Source organism: Cetorhinus maximus, unplaced genomic scaffold, assembly GCF_964194155.1.
Source record: "Cetorhinus maximus unplaced genomic scaffold, sCetMax3.hap1.1 HAP1_SCAFFOLD_480, whole genome shotgun sequence".
NCBI classification, from domain to species: Eukaryota; Metazoa; Chordata; class Chondrichthyes; order Lamniformes; family Cetorhinidae; genus Cetorhinus; species Cetorhinus maximus.
Genome location: NW_027596422.1, coordinates 75,649 through 99,071, shown reverse-complemented (window position 1 = coordinate 99,071; position 23,423 = coordinate 75,649). Strand labels below are relative to the sequence as shown.

At 43.8% G+C, this 23,423-nt stretch overlaps 1 protein-coding gene across 3 annotated transcripts in view; it reads right to left on the bottom strand.

The window, feature by feature from the left end:
- LOC144673803 (EVI5-like protein) overlaps positions 1–23,423 on the bottom strand; it is a 113,292-nt gene that overhangs the window by 26,472 nt on the left and 63,397 nt on the right. For 2 of the 3 annotated variants that reach the window (XR_013574426.1, XM_078535460.1), the window contains exons 2-5: positions 16,125–16,296; positions 12,501–12,690; positions 5,692–5,916; positions 1,560–1,634 (exon numbers count right to left, since the gene is read on the bottom strand). Coding sequence is in view for 1 of the 3 variants with exons in the window: in XM_078535460.1 (XP_078391586.1) it covers positions 1,560–1,634; positions 5,692–5,916; positions 12,501–12,690; positions 16,125–16,252 (618 nt within the window). In the remaining 2 variants the exon portion in view is untranslated. The remainder of the gene's footprint in view (positions 1–1,559; positions 1,635–5,691; positions 5,917–12,500; positions 12,691–16,124; positions 16,297–23,423) is intronic. The other variant, XR_013574427.1, reaches the window with a different exon arrangement.

Below are 23,423 nucleotides of genomic sequence, written 5' to 3'. Positions count from 1 at the left end.
GGCAGCATCTTTCACAGGATGCCTGCTGTGAATAATAATGCCCTAAAATTAGGCTGACTACCTGGCAAGTTTCTGATTGTTTGTTTAATCTCAATGGGCTAGATGGATTACACACTCTACACACTGCTTTCATACAGGAGCATCAGTCAAGGCCTGTTCACTGGGTTAATACTGCACAAAGCAAGTTCCATCCTGTGTGCAGAACACCTGGTTATGTGAATCACAGAGCAGAAAAGACCCTTCGGCCCATCGAGTCTGCACCAACACATGAGAAACACCTGACCTTTCTACCTAATCGCATTTACCAGCACTTGGCCCATAGCCATGAATGTTATGACATGCCAAGTGCTCATCCAGGTACTTTTTAAAGGATGTGAGGCAACCCACCTCCACCACCCTCCCAGGCAGTGCATTCCAGACCGTCACCACCCTCTGGGTAAAAAATTTTTCCTCACATCCCCCCAAACCTCCTGCCCCTCACCTTGAACTTATGTCCCCTCGTAACTGACCCTTCAACTAAGGGGAACAGCTGCTCCCTATCCACCCTGTCCATGCCTCTCATAATCTTATACACCTCGATCAGGTCACCCCTCAGTCTTCTCTGTTCCAACGAAAACAACCCAAGTCTATCCAACCTCTCTTCATAACTTAAATGTTTCATCCCAGGCAACATCCTGGTGAATCACCTCTGTACCCCCTCCAGTGAAATCACATCCTTCCTATAATGTGGCGACCAGAACTGCACACAGCACTCCAGCTGTGGCCTCACCAAGGCTCTATACAACTCCAACATGACCTCCTTACTTTTGTAATCTATGCCTCAATTGATAAAGGCAGGTGTCCCATATACCTTTTTCACCACCCCACTAACATGCCCCTCTGCCTTCAGAGATCTATGGACACACACGGCAAGGTCCCTTTGTTCCTCAGAACTTCCTAGTGTCATGCCGTTCATTGAATACTTCCTTGTCAAATTACTCCTTCCAAAGTGTATCACCTCACACTTTTCAGGGTTAAATTCCATCTGCCACTTACCTGCCCATTTGACCATCCCATCTGTATCTTCCTGTAGCCCAAGACACTCAACCTCACCGTTAACCACCCGGCCAATCTTTGTGTTATCCGCAAACCTACTAATCCTACCTCCCACATAGTCATCTATGTCATTTATATAAATGACAAATAATAGGGTGAGCACAGATCCCCGTGGTACGCCACTGGACACTGGCTTCCAGTCACTAAAGCATCCTTCTCTCATCACACTCTGTCTCCTGCAACTAAGCCAATTTTGAATCCACCTTATCAAATTACCCTGTATCCCATGCACATTTGCCTTCTTTATAAGTCTCCCATGTGGGACCTTGTCAAAGGCTTTGCTGAAATCCATATGGATCAAATATCTGAAATAAAAGATTGCTCTAACAAAGCTGATCCTTGAAACACCAGGGAAAGGGTCGAGACCTTACACTAAGATACTTAGACACAAGCGCCATACCATTACAATGTTCAGCAGGAATTGCTGACCCTGGTACATCACTGGAGAAATTATTCACACTAACCTGCATGAGGAGCAGCCCCACAACGAATGCACTTCCTTGGCAATATCCAACTTCACGGTCAACTAGAGAGTATGCCTGTAACAAAGCAACTGAATGCAGTCTCAAACCTGGGAGAAAATTCAGATACTTACACCACATGGTGACTCAGCAGCACAGTGATGGTTAATAGACAGTTATATTGCTGCTTAACAATAATGGGAATATTGGAAGCTCTGTCTGTCAAACTAACAAGGGCCTATAGAACCAACCTATCCAAGGTCTTGTTCAATTATTTGCACTACCTGGTATACATGAACGAGATTGCACTATAATGGATCTTAAGAGTACAGCTTAGTAAATGTTAAGTTTTCACCTTGCAGGTTATGACGATGCAAAACCCTCCATGGGTTATTCCTTGACAATTGTCAATGTGACTATTATCCGTGTGCTAATAATAAAGTGATAATGAGTCAGACATACCTCCATTGCCCATAGCCCATTGTCGCAGTATGTAACATGTCAGTCAGGCTGCTCAGTCACACGTGACAGAATCTAGGGAAAAGGCCATCCCTTGGTACACTGAGTTCCTTGGGTACATTAACCATTGTATATTTTCTGGAATACCGTCAACCCGTGAGGGTGCACAGGTAAGAGTTACACACACCAGCTTTTAAGCTTAAATTTACTGCTTTTGATTCAAATTCATTGAATTCGACTTCTTTCAGTGCTAACTTCTCTATTTGGTGTTGTCGATGTAATTCAAATCGAGTATAAAAGTACACGGGGAAGTAAAAGTGAAATGAATTATGGCTTGAACGGCTCAAGTTCAAGAATTGGTGAACAGCTGCTTTCTCTGCTGCAAATTAAATGACTCTAGTCTTGTTTGTCTAGTGTTTACTCTAAGGGTGAAATTTGTTTAATTTGAAATGACATTGCAGCCCTCAATGAGATCCCAACATCGAATTCACTTCCCCGTATCCATCATTCCATTTCCCAGCACTGAGTCGATAATTTAAAGATGTGCTGTATTATTCCAATCCCAAGCCACTTGAAGAAGTACGAGGCTAGACACTAATACTTTTCTTGATAATAGGTTTATTTACAGAATGCAGCATTCCATCCGTCTGCTTCCTATCTACTGTAGGCCTGAGGACAGCAGCCACTAATTGTTGCAATTTTGTATTTTTGCATTTTATTTCTGCTTTGCTCTTGATTTTAAGTCTAGGTTGAATATTTAAAGTTATTTTGTATTGAATCTTACTTTGGAGACATTGATCTAAACCTAGCTGTGATTATTATTGATTAGTTAATCAAAGCACAAATCAGTAGGGACGTGTTTTCCCAAGACCTTGTTTTCCATGTTGGGCCATCCACAGCTCTTGTTCGGTTTACGACTCTGTTATTTTAGTAATCTAATGGGGAAAAAGTTATTTTTTTATTCATCAGAAGTCCCTTTACTTACTGTATTCGATGATCCTTGAACTACAACCAGGACAATGATTAGGCTTACATGGGGCGGTCAACTATGGTGTGGAATCAGGAGATGAAGTTTGATTGATGGACATGCAGCCTGACTGATGGCAGTTCAAAGGATGTGTAAACAACTTGAATAGGCAAATTTGTTGAGAGCCTGCAGTGCCTGTGAGGAGAATTGATAAGGACATGTGTTTACCAGGCCTGTTTTGAGAAGATCTGAACAAGGTCGCGAAAGACTGGAGTGGAGCAAGAAATCTGGCTTAAAAGGGACGCTGCTTCCAGGATTCAGTGCTGCAGCCAGAGTGGGATAGTCAACCACTGGAGGCTGCTGGGGGAATGGCCAGGAACAGAGTGACTGACTGCAGTACCCATCCACTGTGAGGTTATTTGGAGACTTTGAGATGTATGAACCAAAGGGAATTTTACCGAATTAGGTTCCTGTCGTGGGACAGACTAATTTGCAGTTATCCATTCTGGGGAGTTGTTGTAAGCAGACCAGTTTGAGGTTAACATTCGTAAAATAATAAATATATATAATATATAAATAATATATATGCCTGTAATATAGTATTATTAGAGTTGCCTTTCTTCCTTTTAATATATAAAGTGCTTTCTCCTTTCAATAAAGTTATCTTTATTTTTACTTTTTTTTTAAATCAATTATAATTGTTATATCACTATCATTATCTTAATTTTCATTATTCAATAATCATTCATTATTCAATAAAATTGTTGTTTTAACACGTTACTTGGCATTGTCACTCATTCCTGTTATGTCTGGAGTACAGCTCCGAACCCAAGTGAGACTCCGTAGGGATACTTTCATCCCCCTTACACAACCAACCAAGTGTCCCAGCAGTCTCTCTTTATAAGTGTTCTAAGTACTTAATTAAACAATGCCCTTCATCAGTGCATCTTAATATAATTAGAACTTCATTTACATGCCGTGGCATAGCACATAACCCTTTGTAGCCCACGGTGTAAGCATGAGTCCCCATGTGATAAGTTACCATTTTAGAGCAGCCTTTAGGGAGCTATCTAACAGAAAGGTAGATGTTCCTTGCACACAGAGGCAAGACAACATTGAGGGGGTGTCAGTGATGGCCTCTTCAGTGTTGGGAAATGTAGTTCACTTTCCAGTATCCGTTATTTCAGGTTGGGATCGAATTGAGGAATGCAAAGTCTTGTGACTTTTTTTAAAAAGTAGGATATCCTGAGAAATTGCAGACCTGTCTGAATTAGGACTGATGTGGTTCTAATCGGATCTGTGTCTTAACTTCATTTATCCACCTTTGTTCCAAACACGAACCTTACCTGACAAAAATCTATCAATCTCAGTTCTGAATAGCCACAGTGGCCTCAACAGCTTTTTGGGGGAGAATGTTCCAGATTTCCACCATTGTGTGTGAACAAGGCCTTCCTGATATCACCCCTGAATGCAAAATGCTGCAGATGCTGGAAATCTGAATTATGAACAGAAAATGCTCAGCAGGTCCGGCAGCATCTGTGGAGAGAGAAATCAAGTTAATATTTCAGGTTGATGGCCTTTCTGAGCCAGTTCTTGTGAAAGGTCATCAATCTAAAATGTTACCTGTTTCTCCCTCCACAGATGCTACCTGACCTGCTGAGTATTTCCAGCACTGTTTTATATCACTCCTAGTGGCCCAACTCTAATCTTAAAGTTGTGGGCCCTTGTTCCAGAGTCCCCCACCAGAGGAAATAATCCTCCACAGTTCCCAGTTTCTCGCCTTTAGTAAATAATCCGATTTAACTTTTTCAGGTCCAAAGTGGATGACCTCACACCCACCCCACACTGAACTCCATCTGCCACAGATTTTCCCCACTTCCTTAATCAATCAATGTCCCTTTACAACTTCTGCTCCCATTTACTCTATTACTGTTTCACCACGGGAGAGATTCTCTTGGTGAATTTATAGAGCAAATCTAAACCACACATCCTTTTTGGCCAAAATGTTGTAACTGGGGAAGTTACAAAGGTCACAAAGTGAAGCTTCACTCAACATCCAGGCCAAGCAGCTGCTGTACCTGGAAACAGGCTTCAGGGTGTGCATGCCTGCTCGTTGTGAGGTGTACTTTTAGAAATTCAATCAATCCAACATGAATAATTTACAAGACACTTGTCTCCCCAACAAAATGTTTCCATAACCCAGCAACTTGCCTTCAAAAGCTTGCATCTATATAGTAAACCCAGGAGAGATCGGAGAACCAGAGGGGTTTAGGGAGGGAATTCCAGAGCTTAGGGCCAAGACAACTGAAGACACAGACAACAGTTGTGAGATGGAGGAAGTGGAGGATGGACAAGAGCCTGAATTGAAGGAGTGCACAGCTCTCAAAGGGTTGTTGGGGCTGGAGGAGGATATGGAGATAGGGAGGAGCGAGGCCATTAAGGGGTTGGAACATAAGATGAGAATTTTAAATTTGGGGTGCTGCTGGACCCATGAGACGATTTAAGTCGGTGACCACTGGGGTGATGGATGAATGAGACTTGATGTGAATTCAGATATGGGCAGAGCTTTAGATGAGCTTAAGTTTACAGGGGGCTAAAACTGAGAGGCCAGCCAGAGGAGAATAGGAATAATCAAGGTTGGAGTAAACAAGTCTTCAGCAAAGGGATGAGGAAATCATAACTGGGTTGGAGTTAAGTCTCATCTCTCACCTTCATGACATTGAACAGCACATCTTGTCCGAGACTGTCTTGTCCTTTAAAGAATTCATGCTCTGGGTACGTGCGAGCAATGTCTCTCCGGATCAACTTCTCACAGGGAGAGGTCATCTTTAGCAACTCTGAATACTGATTTTTCACCGGCATGTCAGTCGCATTGCATAGTAACTGCCAGACAATCCCCCGGAAATGGTGCGGAATTCCTTTCCGAATAAGCTCCTGAAAAGAAGAGACATTTCTTTCATTTCTTCCCCCTCTTATCCAATTTCCCTTCTACCACCTGAAAAGGCACTGGGCTAATGTTTCCTGTGCAGCGAAACCCTGCAGCCCATTGCCCAAGTAACTACTCTACACAGAAGCCCAAACACCGAGCAAATCAACCACAATGAGCACAGTCAAGTGCTGTCTTTAATGTTAACTCCAGCAGAGGTTACTGGACAGCTTTAAGGAGAAGACCTGGCCATTTTCCCCTCCTTAGCTTAGAGCAACTGAGGACAGCTACAGCATCAGTATCCAGAGAAAGGGTTATTGCTATTGGCTTCAGTATGCCAACCCAGAACCCTTCCATTCTGTAATTACCCATTAAGACAAAAAGGCCTATAGAGAATGACATATTGTTTATCAGATATGAACACAATGTTCAAATCACAACCAACCATGCAGTCAGCAAAATCCTTCAGAGCTGCCCACGGGGTGGGAGATAGCATGTGCTCATTAACCCCTCCAGCTTTTCCCTCCTGCATAGTGCTCAGCACCTTACTAACCTGGCAAGATCACCTCTACACTTTCTAGATTTGACCTTCAGCCAGAAATAAAATGAAGTGACTGTTTTGAACTGAAGCTCATTAAGTCTTTCTATTATAGGCGTGGTGGGGAAACTTTGGAGCATGAGCATCCGCAGGCAACAGTCAGGTTAGTAATTTGCTCAAGAATCTTTCACTGCAGTCCTGAGTACCCCAATGACAACATCATCTTTCCCTTGTGCATGATACTCGAGCTCTGGTTGGCACTTTCTTACAGCAGGGGCCACCGAAGATTGATAACTCCAGAGTTGGTAAGAATTGAACCTGTATCCCTCACTGTTACACAGTCTGATGGTTCTCAAACTCACTGTAACACTTTACTCCAAACCCTTCCCATCCCGACTCACCCCACCACCCTCTTGGGTGCATTAGGAATAAGAGTTATTTCATCTCAAGTCTATCCCCTCTCCCACACACCATAATACTGTTGTTAGGGCAAGGGAGAGTGGGGAAATTAAACTCCTTTATTTTTCTCGCCCTATGTCCTAAGCAGAGGTGTTTTAATTTTTGAAATAGGCTTTGGCGTGTTTCCCCAGACTTCTGTTTGTGAAGTTAATTTAAAAGTGACTCGCAGCAAACTCTCTTTAGGGTTAAATCAGAAGTATTGTTTATTCATGCATTCAAACACAGGGGAGATTGTCGCAACTGCATACACAGGAGATAGGAAAGAAAAGAGTTTTACAATTAGGAATAACTTAAAACAAAAAAAACAAAGATGTGGATATTAATTCACATGAATGTCAAGAGTCCAGAATGTCAGAGTCCACTGAGGGTTCCTTCACCTTAGGAGTTAAAGTTCAGGTGGGTTTAGCTAGCTGAAAGCAGGAGTTGCAGAATTCCTTTAAAGTTGGTGCTGACGCAGCAAGTTGGGGTTGGTATCCAGAGACTTGGTCCACTCTACAGGCAATGGCAGGAATCTTCCAGAGAACAAGGTTTTGACTTGAGACAGGCTTTGTTGTCAGCCTGGAGTCCTGCTTTGATGTTGACAGGTTGGATGTTAATAGCAGACTGCCCTTGGAGTTCAGGAATGTAACATTAAAACTTTCCAAAGGCTAAAGAAGTTTAGGTCATGTGATGTTGCCCATTGATGAGACATTTTCAGGGTAACAATCAGTTTCTATGCCTCTGGTCAAAATCTATCATTCACCTTAGGAGATAGATGGTGGTTATTAGCACCTCCACACATATAGCAAGTTTCGATGGCTCTCTCTTGTTACAAGTCCAGGCTGGGCAGACAGAACATATGCTGCTGCCTTATTTCATTGACTCTAATGGGTTCACACAATGATAGGTGAGAGATTCCATGAGGATGAGGGTTGAGCTTTGTCCTCTAATTGCTGCTGGAAGCTTCCAGAACTGTAGCCACCGTACAAATCATGTGACCTGCAGCAGCCATGTTTTTGCTCCAGCAAAGTCCATTATTAAATGTGCAGAAAGTACAATTTGATTCAGTTTAGGATCTCTTTCATGTCTTATGGACATGACACTGTCTTTATCAAAGATCTCTGTATGGTCATTCAGTGACTAACTCTGTTAGGGTAGGGTGCATGTGTGATGTGTGTCAGTGTTGGGGCAGGTGACTAAGAGCTGTGAGCCGACTGTAAGTATGTTTTAGCAAACAGATCTCTGCACAAGGTGCTAAAGCTTTAGGTCATGTACTCATCAGGACAAACACAAGGATGTCAAATTTCAAATGATCACGAGGAGAAAAGGATGCTGATTGGTTGGTAAATTGAGAAAATTTAAACAACAGGTTAAGGAAGCCATTTTATACTGTTACTATGCCACAGCTATGTATTTTCCACGAACAGAATACTGCCGTCAGTCCAAAAAGACATTCTGCCTGCCACACAATTGAGCAACATCGTGTCAGAATTTCAGTGCTGGTGCAACACAAGCCTTCCATCCCAGCGATTAGCTGATCGAATCACACAGCACCTTCCTTCAGTTGTTCATAGTAGCCAGTGCACAGGCTGTAATGTCGAGCTCGCAATATGGCTCATTTACACTTGCGAGAAGCAACATATATTTCATAAGCAGGGACCCATTGTCTGCAAACAAAGCAAATATGTTCAAGCCTTGTGCCATTTTTCAATTACCCAGGAGCTTTGGGAGCCTATAGTTCCCTGTTACTTTCTCCACAGCAATGCCTTGGCCAATCAGAGTTGACTTACCAACCAATCAGCACCCTCTTCTCCTGTAGTTTACAATGTTGTGATCATTTGAAATTTGGCATTCTTGTGTTTGTCCTGATGAGTGCAGGGTGAAAAGCTTCTGCTCTCTTTTCAGCAATATTCAAGCTCTGCACTACAAAGCAACTGCTAGCTACTGTTGTACACGCAGAAGACTATAGTGTGGTAATGCTGACAGACCCTGGAATTTCAGCCTCATGCGAGAACGTTAAAAGGATCACCTTCGCTGAATGTCATCCCAAGTGGTTAACAAATTCAGAATTTTTCTGAGGAATACACAAATGAAAGGTTAAAGTAAACTATTGTGTTTTGGACAACAGCTGTAGGATTCCTGGATATCTGATTTTGAAAGAGATTTTCTCTCCCTCTCTCGCTATATCCCCAAAGCCAGCAATCCACCCTTCATATTCGCCACCCCCCACCCAGCCCCGATGCCACTCGAGCCAGTCTCCAGGAGGCAAGTGACAGCAGGTAGTTTCCATTCTCAGTGCGTAAAGCCAGGTGCTGCTTCCTGTAATACCACAGGATATAAAATACAGACAAACACCCGGATACAAACAGCTGCATCTCTGAGCAAAAAACTCACTACAAAAAAAAACATTTAGAGCTAGATTCCCACCCATGCAATTGCTGGACTTCCAATTCCCAATCTGCACATTAACAGCAAATGGGTTATTCAAGGAGCAGTGGGGCTGAGTAGGGATGAAAATGGAGATCAACTGGTGGATGCAGAATGCATGGTTGAGGTGTTTTCCAAGAAAGAGGACTTTGCCAAAGCTAGTTTAACTAAGACGGGTCTTGTGGTGCAGTGGGTAGTGTCCCTACCTTTGGGCCTGAAGCTCCAGGTTCAAGTCTCACTCCAGACTTGATGACCACAGAAGGCATGTTCATAACATAGCCAGATTATCAGCTTGTAAATCCTTCCAATACACCTGATGGCAGGCTGTAAGAGTGGGAGTGTTTCCTGGTCAGCCATACTGCAGGAGGCAACAGTAAACCACTGCAGTTATTTGCCAAGCACAGTCATGGACCAATCCAATGGGAGTCCATTGTCATCAACACCCTCTTAGAGCATGGTACCCGAAAGAGTAGGAGATTGCCAGGATATTGGGTGAGATGAAACAAAGGGGAAGCATCAAAATGGCTGGCAGCACTCACTGAATAAGTCACCTCACCCAAACAGGATGCATCATAGGTTCCAGAGGAAGACCAGGGTAGAAATTGCAGACGCGCTGGCCAAAATTTTTGAATCTTCCTTAGAATGTGGTGCCAGAGGGCAGCAGGACTTGTTCAAAAAGGTGGAGGAGGAGAAACCTGACAATTACAGGTCAGTCACTTTAATATCAGTGGCTGGGGAAGCTTTTTAGAAACAATAATCCAGGAGAAAATTAACAGCCATTTGGATAAGCATGGATTAATAAAGAGGAGCCAGGACAGATTTATTAAGGATAAATTATGTTTGACTAGCTTGATTAAAGTTTTTAATGAGGTAACAGAGTGGATGATGAGACTTTAGCTCACGGTTTAAATATGAACTTCCAAAAGGCGATTTATCAAATGCCACAAATTAGGCTCGTTAGCAAATTAAATCCATGGGATAAAAGCGACAGCAGCAGCAGCACGGACACAAAATTAGCTGTGGGATAGAAAACAGTTGTAGTGAATCAGACTGGAGGGTAAGTGTATAATGTTCAGTATGAAGGCCGCTGCTGTTTCTAATATACCTCAGTGACTTGTACTTGGAGGTACAAGGCCTAATTTCAAAATTTGTAGTTGACATAAAACCTGGAAGTGTAGTGAACAGCAAGAAAGACAATAATAAACTTCAAGATGACACAGACAGGCTGATGGAATAGGCAAACCCATGGCGGATGAAAGTCAATATAGAAAAGTGAGGAGTGGTAAGTCTTGGTGGGAAGAATGAGGAGAAACATTCAATCCTAAATGAAGTCTAAAAGGCGGCACACCTGGCCAGGGTGAGTGTGTTTGTGGACAAATCTTTGAGGGCAGCAGGACAGGTTAACTAGGCAATTACTAAGGCACGTGGGATCCCGAGTTTTAGAAATAGAAGCATACAGTACAAATGCCAGGAAGTTACCACCTAGAAGGACAAGGACAGCAAGTAGATGGGAATACCACTACCTGGAAGTTCCCCTCCAAGCCACACATTATCCTTACTTGGAAACATATCGCTGTTCCTTCACTGTCGCTGGGTCAAAATCCTGGAACTCCCTCCCTAACAGCACTGTGGGTGTACCTACACCACAGGGACTGCAGCGGTTCAAGAAGGCAGCTCATCACCACCTTCTCAAAGGCAATTAGGGATGGGCAATAAATGCTGGCCCAGCCAATGACACCCACATCCCATAAAAAAAGTTATGCCAGACCTTCAACACAAGTTCACCAGTCCAATTCTGAACACCACACTTTGGGAAGGCTTTGGAGAGGGTATAGAGGAGATGAACTAGATTGGATCCAGGGATAAGGGATTACAATTACATGGTTAGGCTGGAGAAGCTGCGTTTTTTAAAATTTATTCTTTAATGGGATGTGGGTGTCACTGGCATGGCCAGCATTTGTTACCCATCCCTGATTGCCCTTGAACTGAATGGCTTGCTAGGCCATTTAGAAGGCATTTAAGAGTCAAGTCTGGAGTCACATGTATGGCAGACCAGGTAAGGACAGGTTTCCTTCCCTAAGGGGCATTAGTGAATAAGACGGTTCCAGTTTCATGGTCTTCAATACTGAGACTAGCTTTATATTCCAGATTTTATTAATTGAATTTAAATTCCACTGGTGGTGGGATTCGAAACCCCACCCCAGAGGATTAGCTTTAGCCTCTGGATTAGTAGTCCAATGGCATTACCTCTACACCACCATCTCCCCTTAACCTGGAGCTGTTCTCCTTAGAGCAGAGAAAGGCAAGAGGAGATTTGATAGAACTGGTCAAAATCATAAAGGCCTTAGATTGTTTATCTTGATTTGCTGTCTCTCCAATGGCCGATGGGAATAATCAGGGACACGGATTTGAGGTGAATGGCAAAAGACCGGGACCAACATAAGGACATATATTTTTACACAAGTGGCTAGGGTTTCGAAAACTCTGCCTGACAGCGGTGGACAAAGCAGCCTTCAAAAGAGGATTGGGTAAACGCTTGGAGAAAAAAGGGGTGTGGAGGAGTGGCACAAACTGCATTGGTCCTTCAAACAGCCAGGGCAGGTTTGATGGGCTGAAGGTCTCCTGTTCTGTTATACTCTATGAACAGTCTTTCAACTCTATAACCATTTAATGCAATGATATGGAATATAATGAAGTTTGTAATTTCTTCAAATTTCCCAAGTTGATCAATTGAAACCAGATTGGAAGGGAGGGTGCTGAGCAGGAGTTAAGTCCCACTGCAAAGTAACGGGGACTTTATGGTTTATGGGGTCTGATAGGCTGAAGGAAAAAAATGAACGTTGGAAAGCCATGATAAGAAACTGAAAACATCTGGAATGTAAAGCAAGCCAGTTAGCTTCTGGAGGAGGATGAGGTAACATTTTGATGGGCTCCACCAAACTTTCAACTACTTCTCCCTTCTTTTAGCTGCCTGATATATTGGCCCAGCATTTTCTGCTCTCATAAAACTGCCAGGCCCTTGACCTGATTGATACCAGCAAGATCTGGAGGCTGATTATCTGCTTTACCATTTTGGAAACGGTAAAATTACATGGTGGTTCTGGCAGCAGGCTGGTGAACAGGAATTGCCACAGGCCTTTCATCAATAATATTGGCAAAATAACAAGCCGCACCCCCCGTGTCACTCACCCGCAGCAGTTTCTCTTTCTTTTTGCGCACTTCCTCCCATTCGTTGATCAGCCGGCCCCACAGGATCCATGTGTCTTCCTCCAAGTGGCTCAAGTTGCTCGAAGCTGAGGAGCTGGAGACCAGTGAGCCGCTGCTGTTCCGTCGCGACCCATTCACCGACCGTAATGACTTACTGTCGGCCTCCAGCAACCTAGCAAAAGTCGAGAGAGACAATTCCAGTGGGGGTTTCTGGACTCGTAATGGGATATTACTGTTTTGTAAAATGCACACCACGTCTCAGTAATTCCCCTCACACTAGAAACTGGTGCAGCAGTCACAACGGCCAGTCCTTCAATGAGAATGTTGTGTCGCATTAATGACAGGAATCGGCAGTCAACGTAAAAGTTGAAGGAAACCACAATAGTGAGTGCCAGTAATAGGGAACAACCTGCGGCTCCTATCTCACCTGCATGCCCACTCAAACATATCCCAAACAAAATCCTCTGACAACTTGCGCAGCTTCAGCTGAACCCAGTATCAGCTATTTCATGGCTCACCATGGAGGCGAGGCTTATAGGTGCTCCCAATAATGTTTGGGTCTATATTATCCGGCTCAGAAATATGTCAACGCACTGGCTCACGGAGAATAGATCAAAAATGAAACCGCCCAGGTACAGTATGTTTTACACTGAAGCAGTACTGGATTTCTGTCACCAGAGGGCCCCTGTCAGCTAAAACGCGAGAGGGGTCAAAAGATGGGCACTGCAGCATTTTAATTCCAGGGAGGGGCAGGATTAGGGGAACACTGCACACTCTAGATGGACAGTCTTAAATAATACCTCCCAATGTCTGCTGCCTCAACATCTACCCAAATCTTCCTCGGGTTTTCCTGCAGTATCAGCCTCCCTGGGACGTTCACTCTATGCTTTCACCAGCCTCTGCGTAACATTTATCAAGGTGTGTGTGTGCAGCACTCTCCAGGTTTGAAGCAATGCAATACAATAATGCACACCCAGGGTCAGATTTTCAATTCCTTCCCCAATAGCAATGCATTTTGGAAGGAAAAATTAGGAAACGTAATATAAACTAAAGGATAGTTTTAAAGGGAGAAATGGACTGCGTAGGGGGAAAATCACATACGCAACTGTTCATGCACAACAAGTTAGTGAGGCTGTTAAAGATCTTTGCCTTTATCAATAGAGCAAAACAAGTTGCGATAAACTTTTATAAATCACCGAATCATCCCGAGCTGGAGGATGGAGTTTAAATTCTGGGCACCGTGCTTTAAGGAACTTTGTCAAGGCCTTAAAGAGGGAACAGAGCAGATTTACTGGAAAGGTACCAGGGGATGAGGAACTTCAGATACTGCATGTCAAAAGACTAGAGCTGAAGTTATTCTCTTTAGGGCAGAGGTGGTCAGTGGAAGGCTTAGACATTCAAAGTTACTAAAGGGGTTTATTAGAGCAGGCGGCTGCCACAAGGAGGGTCAGCAACCAGAGGGCACGGATTTCAGAAAATTAGCTGAAGGATTAGAGGAGCAAAGAGGATTTTTTTTTAAAAAAATGTCGCGAGTTATGATGATCTGGAACGCACTGCCTGGAAGGATGGTGGAAGCAAATTCAACAGGAACCTTCAAACAGAATTGGTAAATGATTGCAAAGGGAAGATTGGCAGCACTGTGGAGAAGCAGCAGGGGAGTGCAACTAATTGGACAGCTCTTTCAAAGAGCCAGCAAGGCAGGCACAGGGAGCTAAATGGCCTCCATCTATGCTATATGATTCTATCATCGCCACACTGCACAGATTTCCCAATCTATCCCACATAAATCGAGCCTACCAAAACATCTGGTGCTTAAATTGATGATAAAGTTCATGGCTAGGTCCTCCTCCTGACCTTCTGACTTACAGCGGGTACTCTAGATTCCTTCCCATCAATGTCTCCCATCTTTATTCACAAAGCTTTGTATTTGTTTTCTTCAAACTCAATAACCCAATCCAACCATCCGCGATGAAGTCAATATCCTGTACTGGCCGCTCGCCATACAACTGTGAAACAATAAACGAGGTGTACGATGGTCAGATGGTACTTAGCAACATGTCTCAGTTCATGACATAAGAATGATTATGAGGTAAACTCTCCTTTGGGGTATAAGGCGGGAAAATGTGAACTTGTCCACTTTGGCATGAAGGAGCAGCATATTATTTAAATGGAGAGAGATTGCACAACTCTGCAATGCAGAGGGGATCTGGGTGTCCTGCTACATGAATCACAAGTAGTTAGCATGCAAGTACAGCAAGTGATTAAGAAGGCAAATGGAATGTTGTTTATTGCAAGGGGAATGGAATATAAAAGTGTGGATTATTTTGCTAGAGCTGTACAGGGCATTCATGTGACCATATCTAGAGTACTGTGTACAGTTTTGGTTTACTTATTTAAGAAAGGACATAAATGCATTAGACGCAGCTCAGAGAAGGCTCACTCGACTGAGTGGGATGGGGGAGGCTACCTTATGAGGAATAGTCGGACAGGCTGGACGTATCCATTGGAGTTCAGAAGAACAAGAGGTGATCTTATTAAAACACCAGGTCCTGAGAGGACTTGACAGAGTGGATGCTGAAAGGATGTTTTCCCTTGTGGGAGAGACTAAAACTAGGGGACACAGTTTAAAAATAAGGAGTCGCCCCTTATAAGATGGAGGTGAGAAGAGTTTTTTTTTCTTTCAGGGGGGTCATGAGTCTTTGGAACTCTTCCCCAGAGACCAGCGGAGGCACAGTCATTGAATATGTTTAAGGCAGAAGTAGATTGACTCCCTTGCTAGTCAGTAACTAAGGCTATCGGGAGGTAGGTGTAACATAGAGTTGAGGCCACAATCAGATCAGCCATGATCTTGTTGAATGGCAGAGCAGGCTTGAGGGGTCGAATGGCCTACTCCTGCTCCTAATCCGTGTGCTCGTATGTTCCTGTTGCACAAACAGTGTACAGTGCATCTCCAGGACACACACTGTACCGAGCTCAGGAGGATTCTTTTCCTGACTGTCTTATGGAGAATAATTTAATTTAGGATAATATCAGACTTTCACACTAAGAATTGCAAAACAAAGTGCCAAAATAAAGTCCTTGACATTTCATGACTGTAAAGCAACATTAAATGTTGCAAATTGTACTTCACCGCTAGAAAATAATCAGCGAACAGAATCACAATAGAAATCACAGAATGGAGACAGCGGAAGCCGTTACTGCAGGTTACCCCGGACAGTCACCCTCACTGGCATAATAAACCTTGAAGGAAATGCACCAAAAATTATGAACAGGAAAGATACTGCAATCGTAGCTCACATATCATTCTGATGAAGAAAATCTTTCAGCACACAAGCTAATAGGGCTACCACAGGGGATAGCAAAACACCTACCGTGGCAAAGAAACAATCCTCAGAATCTCCGGAGCGACCAGACTGCCCTTTTATTCCATGCTTTTTAATCAAGAACGGGCTTAGAAGAAATAAAGATTCAAGCCACAGGCTTGACCCAAATAGTGAGCCCAGCTTAGTTCTAATTCAGAAAACACAGCTCTGGTTAAATTGCAGCATTGGAAGCTTCCTTGCTACAATGTCACCCACCTTGTGTTCTCCTACAAACAACCCTCACCTGTTTTGCTCCTCCAACTTCGCCAGTAGTTCCAGCTCATCTGGACTGAGGTTATCAGAGGAGGAAGAATCAGGACTGACTGCCGGGCTCGCCATGGGAACAAGGCTTTGCAGTGTTAGGGTCTTCATCCATCAGAAGGTAAAGCACTGTTTCCCGGCAAAATTTATATTATCTAGGAGAGATGGAGAATAGAGAGCTTAACATTGACAACCATCAGATAATCTCTGGTATATACTAGGTGCAGCCAGTTTACCCCAAAGTAAAAGAGATGCACTCCACACCAAAATTAGTCAAGTTAACAGATTTCTTTCCTCAACTAGACCAGGCAAGTAAATAAAAAAGACCTACATTTATATAATGCCTTGCACAACCTCAGGACAATCAAGTGTTTTACATCCATTGAAAGTACTTGTGAACTGTAGTCAATGTTATAACGCAGGGAAGGCAGCAGCCAATTTGTACATGGCAAGGTCTCAAACAGCAGTTAACGGCCAGGTCATCGGCTTTGCCTCGGATGCGGTATAAATATTGGCTCCTGACACCTGTTCTTCTTTGAATACTGCCATGGGTTCTTTCACGTCCATCTGAGAGGGCAGAGCCTCGGGTTAACATCTCATCTGAAAGACAGCACCTCTGACTGTGCAGCACTCCCTCAGTACTGCCCCAAAGGGTCATCCTGGATTATATGCTCAAGTCCTAGAGTGGGGTTTAAAAGCACAGCTTTCTGACTCACTCACACAGGCAGGAGTGTGATCACGGAGCCTTGGCCACCATTTAAAGCCTCATTTTCCCTTATCCATGACTGCAAAAGAGTCCCCTGAATTGGTGCGGTTACTATTACTGCTGGGTGCCAGCACACGTGGTTTTGAAAATAGCCATGTGGGGGTGAACTATTTTGAAGTCTTTCATAACAAGTGCAAAGTGAACCAATTTTAAATATTAATGCACTGAAGCTTGCAGCTTTCATAGAATAAAGTGCTGAACATTTTTCAGCACTTTCATTGCACAAGTAGTACAGCCATTGCCTTCAGGCATTCTTGCAATATTGATGTGGCCTAGTCTATTTGTATCAACAAGGCCCACACTACCCATTCCATTGCTGGTTAAGTGATGTATTTTTGTTACTTCCAGTCCAAGTTTTTTTTTGCCCAGATTACACTTGGTCCTATTTCCAGCCCTGACTCCATTTGCTGGAAGGTTACACCCAGGAAAAAAGGTAGCCAGCTGACAACAGAATTACAGCAAGTTTAGCAAATGGACTTAAACCGTTACATCTCAAATCGCATGTTGAGCTGGCACAAGGCAAGAGTACAATGTATTGAGCCACTGTGGCAAAAGATAGACTTATAGCGAGAGCCAGAGCCACACAGCCAGAGTTCCTGGCCACAGAAACACCATCAAAGGGACCAGGCAATAATTGTTCCAAAACATGGAGCCTGATTAGAGAAGCCATTCCTATATAAGGCAGTATCTATGGATGGTAGAGACTAAAATTGGATTGTTTTCTTAATGACTTGAGAACAGGAACTGTGTGCAAGCAAAGGGATTTTGGCGTGTATGAATACAAGTCACTAAAAACTACAGCATGAGAACAAAAAGCAATCAAAATGGCCAATGGCGTATTGGCCTCTTTCTCGAGAGGGTGGTAATATAAAGTGGTGGATTGAGGAGTGATTGAAGTCCCATTGGGAATCCACATTCTGTCAGCAACATACTTCAGGAAGGGGCGCAGCACAGATTCAGTACAATGGCATAGGGGCTTAATGGGTTAAGTTAAGAGAACTGGTTGTATGATCTTGGGGAAATCTCACCGAGACATTTCAAATGATAAAAGCATGCGATAGGGCAGAATGGTGAAATTATTTCCTCTGGTGAGGGAGTCCAGAACAAGGAGGCACAACATTAAAATTATAGCAGTCAGGAGTGAAATCAGGAAGCACTTCCTTCCTTTCCCCCATAAATGTCAGTGGAAATCTGGAACCCTCTCCTCAAAAGGCTGGGGATTCTGGGGCTCAAATGAAATTTTGAAGACAGCAATCGTTAGAGGTGTTTAGGTCAGAGTATCAGGGGCAGGTACATGGAGATTAAGTACAGAGCAGGCATGATCTAACTTAATAGTGGAATAGGCTCGAGGGGAGGGGTGAATGACTGACTTTGGTTCTTTAATTCACGTTCTGATAGCTGCATCAATCACTTTGAACCAATTCTTTGACCAGCGGAGCTGCGGTTCAGGAGCAGAGAGAAAGGAAGAGCAGGTACTGAAAAAACGTCCATTCATTTGGAGTATTTAAAAGAGGGGGCATTCAGGCAAAGTAGCCGATCGGGAATAGAACCTTTGACTGTTAACTGCACCGTTCCAAGAAATTCAGGCCACAGAAAACATACCTTAATTTATTTCTGACGGGGTTTAAAGCTCATCATGTGGGAAGAAAGTAAATTGCCAGCAGATCTGAAGACTGCAAGCTGCTCCCAAGGCAGGTCCTTCACACAAATTAAACATTCACTCTCCATTTTTGTACAAGTCAGGTCAGGAAGCAATAGTCTGCACACTGAAAGCACGGCTGCACGGGTGATTGCACTGGTCACAGGTACGTGCTGCATCACAAAGCCTGGACAATCCACAGGACAGAGGTCAGTGTAAGATGCAAGGCTGGGTTTAGCACCCCCTGCCTTTTCTGCTGTATTTGGTTCGTCCCCACATTATGTGGAATGTTCTTTGGTGGCACATCATATTAATCTTAGCGTGAAGACTAGAACTAGAAGAATAGCCCTTTGATCTGTTCTGAAAGAATGTGATGCACTATGCACAGAGAGGAATAACTAGGGAGCGGGTTGCAGATCAAAACCAGCTGCAGGATTCAGTGCCATGAAAAGACTGACTTGCGTTTATACAGCACTATCCAGGACCAGCAGAACTCTCAAAGTGCTTTGCAGCCAATGAAGTGTTTTGAAGTGCGGTCACTGTTATGATGCAGGAAACACAGCAGCTAATTTGTACACAGCAACGGGATAATCACCAGGTAAACTGTTCCAGTGATGTCGCCTGAAGGATAATTAATAGTTAGGGAAGGACTTCTCTTGTCATCTTCAAAATAATCCCATGCAATCATTGGCTCAAACCTGGGCCAACTCCCTCGTCAGCAGGGATAGGGAGTGTGGTGTACACACCCCTCCCTAGCAGCGGTTGGACAGGATTGTACACACACCCACATCCCCCACCAGCAAGTTTTAGGCAGGAGAAACTATCTGCCGTGCTTGTGCTACACACATATGCAACATGTTTGACTACCTGGTTACGTAACTACACTGAGTATGGTGGGAAGAAACTGCACAGGTAGTTAGGCTAAATAATTATCCAGTTATTTAAAAGAAAACAACATTTGATTGTTGCTAATCACTTTGCGCCATGTTTATTCAGAGCCTTCAATGAAGCTAGTCCTATCAGTATCCATGCTATTTTGGTCTCATCCATTTACACCACAATATTTTTGAGCCGTTTGGCTCACTTATATACGCTACAAGCTACATATTCACACAAAGGGCCTTGTCCTTTGCAAACAGAACGAGCATGGTCACGTATTGCGCCTTTTTAACCTAAAGGAAAGCTTGGGGGACAGCCATTCCCTTGTTCATTCCTCTTGGCAATGCCTTGACCAGAGTCGACCTGCCTGGTTTGAATTTAAACAAAAGCTTAGCAGTTAACTGGTCTCTGGTGCATTCTCCATGACAATGCCTCCCTCACTCAGTCCACTTGCTAAACAATCAGCACTCTCTTCTCATGTCCCATTACATTGTTGATCCTGTGAGATTTGGTATTCTAGCAAACCTGTCCTGATGAGTGCAGGACGCAAAGCTTCAACAGCACGTCTTTTTTCAGCAATACTCAAGCTCTGTACTGCCAAGCGACTATATATACTCTCAGCGAAAGAGAAATAAAGTATCAGCAACAGCGGGGGCAGGATGTTGCAGGAAATCTCGCAGTGTGTGTCAGTAAAGATTCCTGTCAGCTTGAAGCTAAGTTACTGGAAGTGTGAGGGCAGTGGGGCACCTGGGATCTCAGTGAACAAGCAGACTATTAATCTATTTCCTTAACCAGTGAGAGTTAAAGATTAGGTAACAGGGGAACAGAAAAGAGAGTGAATGAGAATCAAATCTGGAAAAGGAATGAAAAATGAAAGTAAAAGGGGAAACGAAAGACTGATGAATAGAGAGTGTAAAATGGACCAAAAGGGAAAAATAAATTTCAGAACGACTTCAGCATTTTCAAAAGGCGTTTGATAAAATGCTACATGTTGGACTTCTGGCAAAATTGAAGCTCAGGTGATAAAGTTGACAATAGCAGCATGGATACAATAGATACACCTGGTCGCGGCCAGACGGGTCCATCCGTTCCAGGATAGGCTTCCTGTTTGTGTCCCGTGCGTTCGCTGTCAGATCCACCGACGTCAAGCCAGTGTTCTTCTCTGACCACTGCCTCCTACTGGCTGACTGTCACTTAGAGGAAGACCAGAGGGTTGGCCAGGGGACATGGAAGCTGAACATGCAAATGCTGACCCCAAAGAACATTGAGGAGCTCAAGAGGGATTACAAAGGTTGGAGAACCGTGAAACCCCTCTTTGAGTCCCTGACACACTGGTGGGAAGCGACCAAAGGAAATATCAAGAGGTTTTTCATCCTCAAAGGTGTCCAGAAAGCTAGAAAGGAACAGAGGGAAATGTCCCAAATCCAGAAAAACATGCAGAACCTGCTGCGGCTGCAGTCGATGGGGGTCGATGTCAAGGAGCAACTCCAAGAGGTGAAGAGCCAGCAAGCCTCGCTCTTTCCCTCGGAGGCCTCCAAGATCATCTTCCGTTCCAGAGTCCGCTCCGTGGAGCAGGATGAGACGTGCTCATGTTTCTTCTTCCAAAAGGTACACAGAGAGAGCTCTGTGATCAGCAGCCTGAAGGAAGAAGACGGCTCAGTAAAGTCATCGCAGTCCGACATTTTGAGGATCAGCAAATCTTTTTATGCTGGATTGTATGACGTGAAGCCCACAGACAGCATGGCCTCCCAGTCCTTTATCACGGAGGTCTTAGATGACAGTACACGGGAGAGCCTGGACAAACCGCTAACTCCTGACGAACTGACTAAGGCCCTTGAGTCCTTCGAGTAGAGTAAAACTCCCGGAAGCGACGGCTTGCCGGCGGAGTTGTATTCGGCTCTGTGGGACTGGATGGGCCCAGACCTGCTAGGAGTGTACGAGAGTATGCTCCTGGCCGGTAGTATGTCAGAATCCATGAGGAAAGGCATCATCACCCTCATCTACAAGCACAAGGGGCCAAGGCAGATGCAGGGATATAGATAAAGAGGTGAGTGGGCCTCACTGGATTGCCTCTTCGAAAAAGCCAGCGTAGAATTAATGTGCTGAAACTCTTTCGAGTTATCAACAGTCACAGATTGCAACTCTTTCGAGTACAATCACAGTTCTTGGTTTCCGGGAGTGGGACATGAACCCACAACCCTCTGATTCAGAGGCGAGGGTGCTATGAACTGAGCCACAGCAGCTCACCCTGTGCTCTACTGGACATGGTTACATGCAGGAATGCGACTCAACAATTTAAATTGCTGCCTTTCAGGTCTGGGGTGTGAATTGCATTAACAATCATCAGGTCATTAAAAGGGTACTTACACTCTGAGCCCTAACTTTTGGCGGTGAGTTTAGTGGGCAACCAACATGCCAATTTAGCAAGTTCTTAAAGATAACAGGGGGGGCCAAGGGCAAGATGCCGTTTACAGGAGGCAAAATGGCAGAACAGCTTAAATCTATTAGTAAGTTATAGAGATTGAACTCAAGATTTCTCTCTTCACCCCCTCAACCGAATTGCACAGTAATAATGGTGTGGACAGGAACTCACTGATATTTTTCCAGCCAGATTTGGCAAATTGTTTCCATTCTTTAGCTGTCAAGTTAAGAGTGAAAGGAAGTTTCCAACAATATAGCAGTGACTACACTTTGCAAGTACTTCATTGGCTGTAAAGCACTTTGAGGCATCCAGTGGTTGTGAAAAGCTCTAAATATAAATGCAAATTTCTCTTTTTCTTTTAAGCTGATGTTGAGCCTGACCGATAAATACAGGAAAGGCCAACAGCCCCTCATCCTGCAAAAATGAAGCTCATTCACAAACAGAGGTGGAGTTAAAATAAAGTTGCTGTGTGACTTTCTGACCTGTGGCTACTTTGATGATCAGCTGCACAGTGAACCTGCTTTGGTCACAGTGACCTATTCTGCAAAGTCTGAAAACGACACCTGTCAGGCAATTGTACTGCACCCCATCAGCAAGGGTTAGAAAGGCAGCAGTCAGTAAGGCCGCAAGTTCCATACCTCGAGTCCTGGGCTCCCTCACTGTACGCATTGTTAAGGGAAGTGATTTTTTACAAGGTCCTTCATTCAATACTCAGTACAGTATACTCAGGACGAAATATACACATCTCAAAACCATATTAAGGAACAATGGGGGAAATAACAAGGCATTAGCTCCACATGGAGAAACAACGCCCCTTCCAGACCAGCGCTGCAAGCTTTACCTATCAGGATGCTCAGCCTTTGCTCGGAGCCCCACATCTTTGTTGAAAATTTCCTTTATAATTCAAGCAAACAATCTGATAACTGGGTGCAGAGATCAATTAACTTCCTAGTTCCAAAACTCAGCCCAAGATCATTTTAAATATAAATATCAGCTTCCTCCCTTGAAATGTGGTCCCTTATTCACTTTCAATTTGGTTAATCGAATAATAAAATCATTTGAAAGTTCCAGCCAGGCTGAATAATATTTCACTGCCACCTGCACATATTCTACAGTATCTAAGCTGTAAACACAATACTTACCACAATGATAACGACATAAATATTTAAAAGCCATGTCCAGAAAACGCACATTACACAAAGCAGCATGACACAAACTACAACCATCAGGTTTGGGATCAGCACAGTCATCATACAGTCCAGCATTTCTTTAAATCTCGAGTTGGATTTCTGTATGTACTGTAAGATCACAATTTGATATCAGTGAGCAAAGGGTTAAAAAAGGTCAACACCTACAACAGTGATGTCCAGCCAAATGCCAGTTTGGTTCAGTTTGCTGTACTCTGGCTATAGTCACCAGGTTTCACAAAGAGTTCATCTAAGCTGATAATCCAGTGCAGGCCTGAAGGCCGTGTGCTACATCGCCAGAGGTTCCACTAAAACCTCAACTGCTAAAAACGGGTGGGTATGGGTCAGGAGAGAGGATATTAGGTTAAAAATCTGAAACACAAACCCAA